This window comes from Vicia villosa, linkage group LG3 (assembly GCF_029867415.1).
Source record: "Vicia villosa cultivar HV-30 ecotype Madison, WI linkage group LG3, Vvil1.0, whole genome shotgun sequence".
Taxonomy (NCBI): Eukaryota; Viridiplantae; Streptophyta; class Magnoliopsida; order Fabales; family Fabaceae; genus Vicia; species Vicia villosa.
The window spans coordinates 133,541,521-133,550,058 of NC_081182.1; the positions used below are offsets into that span (position 1 = coordinate 133,541,521).

General features: G+C 28.3%; 1 protein-coding gene across 1 annotated transcript; it reads left to right on the top strand.

The window, feature by feature from the left end:
* Positions 1–7,198: 7,198 nt before the first annotated feature.
* LOC131656688 (non-specific lipid-transfer protein A-like) lies at positions 7,199–7,848 on the top strand. The gene is made up of 2 exons (XM_058926335.1): positions 7,199–7,584; positions 7,689–7,848. The coding sequence occupies exons 1-2, from the start codon at positions 7,232–7,234 to the stop codon at positions 7,696–7,698; spliced, it is 363 nt and encodes a 120-aa protein (XP_058782318.1). The 5' UTR covers positions 7,199–7,231; the 3' UTR covers positions 7,699–7,848.
* Positions 7,849–8,538: the final 690 nt, after the last annotated feature.

The window sequence follows — 8,538 nt, forward strand, 5'->3', positions numbered from 1 at the left end:
AAAACTTTTAATGTATACTATATAAATATTAGTGAACTTCTAATAATGGATACTAAATTTATAAATATTAGTATTATAAAATGTTAAAACGTTAATGTATAACGTTAATGTATACTATAATGTTAACGTTAGTGTAATTTAATAAATATTAAAAAACAATAATGTATACTATATAAATAATAACGTTAATATATGTTAGTTTATATTAATAAAAATCATTTATTTTTAACGAAAAGGTTAATATAAGTTGAATAAAAAGCATTCATTTTCAATAAATTGCAGTAGTTCAGTTGGTTGAAATATTGTGTGGCAACCTTTAAGTATTGGGCTCAATTCCCATGGTTGTAAAATTTTGAAAAAAAATGCAATTAATTTTTCAAACAGTGCTAATTAAATAAATAAATAATATTTAAAAAGCCACGTGGATGCCACATATTCAGATTCCCTACGCCCAGTCAGCCAAACAAGGGATAGGGGGTAGCGGAAATAGAATTTGTGTTTTATAAGGGGGTGAATAGATATTAACCCTAAAATTTATGTGGTCATATTGACTTGTAATTTTTAGTGAGGCTTTTGACATGATACCTTAAGTGTTTACACACCATTTAGAGGTCATTAATTACTGACTTGGATCCTTTGTTGCCATACTAACTATGTTGCTAACCTCATACATACGTTGATGCATATCTTGACTAGTTTAACCTAAATTGACTTGTTCTTGTAAGACTTTTGTTTTGGTTTATACTTGTTGATTGATGTGAATTCATGTGAGGTCCTTGACCTATAATATGATGTATAGTGGCTGCCTATAGCAAATCTCTTTTAGGTTCCATCTTTTCAAAACTTCAAATCTTTTCAAACCAACTTAGTTAGGTTTCTTTTTGAAGTGTGTTCATTGCATGGTATAAAACTTGATTGTTACTTGTTCTTAGGTGTTGTTAAACACTTATGTTGTTCTTTGTTATCATATCTTATGAAGTTGTAACCTGTAACACCCCAAATCTACCCTGCAATTAACAGGAAAATTAGAGTAGGTAATCTTCCCTTAGTAACCAGGTTCTTTTCAATTTCTCCCTTTCTCGAATGAGTGGATTTTGCAATCTCACAAGGCTTGGGATCTTGTTCTAAACCAGTGAAAGGAACTCTTCCAGTAATAGGCAACCCAATGATGCTTGAATATTCTTCCAAGGTAGGCGATAGTTGATAATCAGGAAAGGTGAAGCAATGATACAATGAGTCATAGAATTGAATCAAAGTGGAGAGGATTCCTTCTTACATGGTCAACAAAGTTACTTTCAAAGAGGCCTCCACTGAGCGATGGATTTCAAATTGACTTCTTTGGGACTACACTCGCGAGATCAAAATGACTATACCAGTCTCCTATAATAAGTGTACACTCTAAATCCGGGTTAGGATATGTCTCACCACAAGGGGCATGACTCCCTTTCCCAATACAACTCAATAAAATAACAAGTATACACATAGGAAAATAAAAGACACAAATAAAAGGTTATGTACAAAAACAAAGATAATAACAAAAGATAATAACAAAAACAAATATTGGGTCAACCGTTCCACAGATACACCAATAATTTGATCATTATCCCCAGCAGAGCCGCCACTTTTCTGTAGCGGTGAAATTGGTGAGACTAGAGTCATAGGAAAGACTTAGCTCATTTTAAACAGAGTCGCCAACGCGCATTATTGTTTCCAAAAATGAATGGATGTTATTGTTTTGATTGTGATTGAATGTTATATTTTGTCAAGATAGTAATAGTTTTTGTTGTTGTTTAATGTTATATGTTGTTGTGATTGAGTGAGATTGAGATAGTTTTTATGTTATTACGAATGTTATATTGTTACATTGTTAGTGTGTTATTGACAATGTTATTTTTGTTTTTTTAATATTGTATTATTGTTATATATTATTTTTACATATTGTAGAAAAATGAATTATATTATGTTATTGTATTGAGATTGTTATTGTGTTGTTGAGTATGTTGTTGTATGTTGTATTAATATTATTTTTGATTTTATTTCATATTGTTGAAAAGTGACTTAGTAAGTTGTTGTATTGAGATTGTTAATGTGTTTCTAAGAATGATGTTGTTGTGTTATTGTACTATTTTACTGTTAAATGATTTTGAAAGCATTTGATATAAATTTCAGAATGTATTATGGATTGCAGTGGGATGAAAGTCGATAGATTTGACTCGGTGTATGAAAAAGGAGTTGTGGAATTTCTTGAACTCTTGGAAAAGATCTTGGCAAAAATGGAATCTTTTATTATTCTTGTGCTATATGCGAGAATATAAAAAAATGAAAATAACGTAATATTTCATGACCTATGTTGTGATGTAATTTGTCAAAATTATATAATATGAATGTGGCATGCTGAAGTAGATAAAAACCAAACTGCCTTGTCATAAATACATGAAGTTAACATAGATATGGATGATTGCCTAGAAGATATGACTCGTGATAATGGAGAATATTCTTTTATGAAGGTCCATATTTACGATACTTATGTAGTGACAAGGATGTGTAATTATATAAGGAGGGCATAAATTTTACACGATTGTTTGTGGAGTTAAAATTGTTTATTCTAAAGGAAAAAGTGGGTGGACAATTAATGTATTACATAATTGTTTGAATTGAATGCTTCCAAAAGATAACAATTTGGTGAACCATAGTAATGAGGGAAAAAATAGTAATAATAGTAAAGCTTTGTATAAATTACTATTTTTGGGTATTGTGACAACTTTAGCCTTGGGTAATATAAGATCACTTATTTGTTTAAATTATCCATGATGTTTCCAAGGCTTATCCACCTGTAGTATCGTGGGAAGACGTAGCCGTAGATGATTGTTACTAAGGCGACTTTTATAGAGGGCTTTTAAAGAGGGCTTTAGGTCCTTCAGTAATCCCTTGGTAATAAATAATTACCCACGACTTTTTCAGTTATCAACGAATTTAAGCCCTACGTATTGGAAGAATTTCTTGTATCAAACGTCAAGAGACATAAAGCGTGTCATATATGTGAGTTTAATATGTGCTTACACCAAACTCAGTTTGGAAAAAAGAACAATTACCTTGGGCATCAAAAACTTATAAAACACAATATCAAACTCTTACCCTAAACCCTAAACCCTAAACCCTAAACCCTAAACCCTAAACCCTAAAAGGGTGCAGAGTAAGAGTTTGATATTGCTCCTAAGCCTTTATCTGGGAGGAAGTTTATAATAGACAACAACATTTTTCTAGCATTCCTCCTTCATGTTATTGAATTTCTCCATTTCTCCTTGAATCTCCTTACTGTTTTGCCTCTCTTTGTTGTTAGTGGTGGAAAAGAGGGGAGAGCTAGACAAGGATTTAACCTCATTATATATTTTTTAATTGTTCATCTAACTCTAAGATTTGTGCACCATGTTTCAACAAGTGTAGGTGCGTTAAAGATGCTCTTGTTCCATATAAATTTAATAAACAAGAAAATATTTCGTTTTCCCCTTAAAGTGAACCATGTAAAGTTTTTTAAAAAGAATAAACCTTTTAAGTTGGAAAAGAAGAAAAATGTCGTGGTTCCACCTGCTTTTTTTCTTATTCTATCAAGGACTCCTGTCATATATACTTGTTATGGTAGAGATTTGTTTGGTCCTCCAAATTTTATGCTTTAGAGCCTTGGTATTAAATTTGGTTTCCAATCCAATGATGGATGGATTCAAGCTTTAGGCATCGAATTTTGGTTTAAGCCATCCTTACAAAATCGACTTGTAAGTTAAAAGGTATCACTTTATATAAACTATTTCAAGGCTCTATTTCTAACCAATGTGAGACTTAGAATTTTTCAAAATATATCCCTTCACGGCTAACATTATTTTTAGACTTGGTGAATGGAATAAATAGTGGGTGGCCCATAGTCTGATCGATGGGCTGTGATACCATATTAGAGTTTGGCCTAACTCCTCCTTACAAAATAGGCTTATAAGTTGAGGGGTGCAACTCTATATAAACTAATTCAAGGCAATATATCTAACCAATGTGAGACATGGGTTTTTCCCTATACAACCCTTCACGCCTAATACTCTTTTGAATTTTGTGCGTGGATATAATTGGTGGATGAACCATGATCTGATCAATAGACTTTTATATCATATTAGAGTTTGGCCTAACTCATTCCTACAAAACTGTCTTATAAGGTGAGGGGTGTCACTCTGTAAAAACTCTTTTAAAGTTCTATCTCCAACCAATGTGGAACTTTGGACTTTTCCCAATACACTCTATCAAGCCCAATACTCTTGTTGGGCTTGGTGCGTAGATAAAAAAGATGGGAGTCCCATAGTATGATCGTTAGGCTTTGATGCAATAGTAGAGTCTACTTAGTCTATTCGCAACTTGGACCACGTATTATTTTTGCATTTAGTTATCATCATCAAAATAATATCAATCGTTTAGGAATATCAGAGCTTTCTCGATTACTTAATTTGTAAAATAGGGTTCCATAATCTTTAACACATTAGACTATTAGTTGATTTGTTGGAATATTGCATACATTTCCCAAAGCATCCACAACAAACTTGTTGGATTTGGTCGACGATGGCACCTTTACATATGGGGTTGAAGATGTAATTTATGGGAACAAGACATGCATTTGACTCCAAATATGTGTCCAATACTCGGTTATATCAAGTCATATGGAACAAAGATTGTTCCATGGTCCACATGATAACATTGGTATCCTCTTTCCTCATCCCAACATGTTTTCCTACATTGGAATAAATTTTTTTTTTCAATATTCAACTCAACATCATATATGTTTGTCACCTTTTGCTCTACATTTGCTTTATTCATTTTACCATTTTTGCTTTTACCTCTCTCGATTTATTTTTCATTTTTTCTTCTATAACTATTGTCTAAATAACCAATAGCCTTGTTGAAGTGACATAAAGATTGCATAACTTAGTTTTTCAACCAAGATTTTGTCTTAGTTTTTTTAGTAGATCGTTATCCACTAAGATTCTTACATACTATATGAGAGCTCAATCATAAAGTGATATATTTTAAGTGTAGTTTATACATATTGGAGTGTCAATGCAGTTAGCAATGATAAATATGGTTTTGAGCCTCCAATATTCTAGAGAGAGTGTGAATCCTCACCTATATCAAAGCAAGAGTTTAATTAACATTGCTTGGTATGAAGTCTATTGTTCAAGGGAAAAGTTTGAGCACGCCCAAATTCAAATTCCTATAATTAGTTTCCCTAACTTAATATTATAAAAATTAACTCTGAAATTTTAAAATTTATCTTATTTTTAATTCATTTTTGTCTTTTCATTATTCATCCTTTTTTATCTTTTTCTTTCTTTTGATGTTTGACTCAAATTTAATATTTTTACTTTCAAATTTTATATTTTAATTTTTTTTGTCATTTTATTCTCAATCCATCTTTATCTTTTTCTTATTTTATGTTTAACCCCAAATTTAAAATGTTTAAAATTAATTTTTTAATTATGAAATTTATCTTAATTTCGTTTCCCTTTTTGTCTTTCATTCATCTTCCATCTTTATCTCTTCCTAATTTTATGCTTGACTCAAAATTTGTATATATTTGTAACTTCTTCTTCTTTTCTATTATATCATTTTTATTCCAAAAAAAATTAATTTTAAGCCAATATTAAAATTTTAAAATTCATTTTAATTTTAATTTTTTTTTTGTCTTTTTATTATTCATCCATTTGTATCTCTTTTTTTTATTTTATGTTCAACTCTAATTTTAAAGTTTTTATTCTTAAATTTTAAAATTTATTCTAATTTTAGTTATATTTTTATGTCTTTTCATTCTTTATCACTTTTTTATTTTATGTTTAACCCTAAATTAAAACTATTTTAAAATAATTTTAAAATTGTAAATGTTTTCTTAATTTTAATAATTTTTTTTCTTTTCATTCTTCATTCCTTTTTATCTCTTCCTTATTTTATGGTTGACTCAAATTTAAAATATTAATAATTAATTCATAAAATTTAAAATTTATCTTTTTGCCTTTTCATTATTTCTCTTTCTTTATCTATTTCTTTTCTTTTTATGTTTGGCTCCAAATTTAATATTTTAACTTTAAAATATTTAAATTTATTCTAATTTTTATTTTATTTTTCTTTTAATTCTTCGTCATTATATGTTTTATATTTTATGTTCAACTCCTAATTTAAAATGTTTAAAATTAATTCTAAAATAATGAAGTTTCTCTTAATTTTGTCTTTTCATTAATCATCCATCTTTATCTCTTTATTTATTTATTTTATGTTTAACTCCAAATTTAAAATGTTTAAAAATAATTCTAAAATTCTGAGTTTTTTCTTAATTTTTTTTTTGTCTTTTCATTCTTTATCCATCTCTATCTCTTCCTTATTTTATGTTTGACTCCATAATGTTACTTAAATAAGATAAACATAAATTCATATTTTTCATCTATCTTACTTAACTTTATGTTTTATGTTTGTATCTCTTCTTTAATTTATTTTTGATATTTATTATATAATCAATATATTGAAATTACTTAAATTTATTTTTTTGAATTTATTATATAATCAATGTATTTGAACTACGTATGTATAGATAAAATATATTAACAAATTTATATAATAAATTTTATTTTATAATAAAGATGGAAGGGAATATTAGAAAATGATATGAGTTAAATAAAAATAATAATTTTTTTTATTTTATTTTAGACATAACTTGGATATTCTTGCTCGACAGCATATACTAATCAATTGAGTTGGGAAAAATTTGAATACTATATTTTTTTTCAAAAGAAAAAGGAATATATACTAACAGTATTAAATATTTTTACACTGTCAACCAATGATAGACATGTATTTAAGTAAAACACACTTTTAATTTTAAATTATATGGCGTGACAAGTAAAAAAAAATTAATTGATTGTATGTATAATGTTAGTTTACGCTGTTTATGCATTATCTTTAAACTCTTCTTTTAAGTCTTAAAACAATATTTTTCTTTAAATGCTTTAATGATTTTAATAACTAGGATGATTAATCACTTAAATAATATTTAAAGAGGACATTAAATCAAAATAAAAATAAAATAATAAGTCGCTTAGTTGTTACGACATAAAGTTAACAGTCATCTCTGCTTATAAATTAAGGAGCCTTTTGATAGAAATCATAATCAAAACTCAATTGAAAAACCAAAGTTAGACTTATCGAAATTAAGATGTCAAGCCAGAAAACTGTCGGTGTAATGTTGGTCTTATGCATGGTGATGACGACAACATTACATGCAAGTGAAATGGATGATGTATCATGTTCAGAGGCAATTTTATCTCTATGGCCATGTCTACCTTTTCTGGAAGGTTCTCTTCCACCAACACCGTCTGCTGATTGTTGCACTGGAGCTACAAATTTGTTCAATAAAGCAAACACAACTCCTATTAAGAGAAAGGTCTGCCAGTGTCTCAAAGATGCTTCTACTAAATTTGGAGTTAAACCGGACAGGGCTGCACAACTTCCACAACTTTGTCACATTCAATTGCCTTTTCCAATTGGTCCTTATACTGATTGTAGCAAGTATGTTTCTCTTCCTCTTTTCTTATTAATTCATACACACTAAAATATTTTGTTTTTCTATATTACTATTACTATTCTAATTTATTTATTTTAAATATGTCCAGGATTGAATGATTCTACATTAGAGTTAGATCCTGAATAAGACTTGAAGAACTATATGGAGGAGTTTTTATTTTGTTAATCTTTCTATAATAAAGAGTAAGATTATATCAATAAGCTGTCTGAAAAAGTTGATGTATTTTTAGTGAAATTTATAAATGGAAAATGAAGTAATATTTTTATTATCTATTTTTTTAAGGGGTTATTGGTTGATTTTTGGTAAGTAGAAAGTAGGTTATTTAGGGAAACAACTTATGACAACTTTTATAAGTAAAATAAAATAATATATTTATTCAAACTAAAGATTAAATAAAATACTCAAAAGCACAATTCGAGTCAACTTTTTGCATAAGTTCCGCCGTAAGTAGTTCTTTCCTACCACTTTTTTGACTTTTTTGGATGGTAGTTTTATTCAAAATTATAATCTTTTTCATAAAATTTATTTGATGAGGATATAGTTACAAGGATGATAAAGAATCAATTTATGAAGAGGATCCATGACTAAGGCATATGCCAAAAAAATAAGAAAATCTAATATAAATTGTGATAATTATCATAGAAACAAGATCAACATTAGAAGATTTGGAGGATAAAATGGTCATTTGTGTAACTCCATCACACGAAAAAAAATTTATTCTTTTATTTTCTAACCTAAGTTGTGATTAAGTTTGCATCGGGTGTTGGTGTCCTTTCCTTTCAATTTTTTGTTTTATTTCTTCTTATTTTTGTTGACTTTCTATATTTAAATAAAGACAATAATTCTATATGAAAGTCCATATATATAGAAAAATTAATAAAATAAAACAAGTTGATTTTTAGTAAAATATGAGAATAGTGAGTCATCTTTGGTTTTGG

Excerpts from the sequence above, each read along its gene's own strand:
- LOC131656688 (XM_058926335.1), top strand. The coding sequence starts at position 7,232 with ATGTCAAGCCAGAAAACTGTCGGTGTAATGTTGGTCTTATGCATGGTG.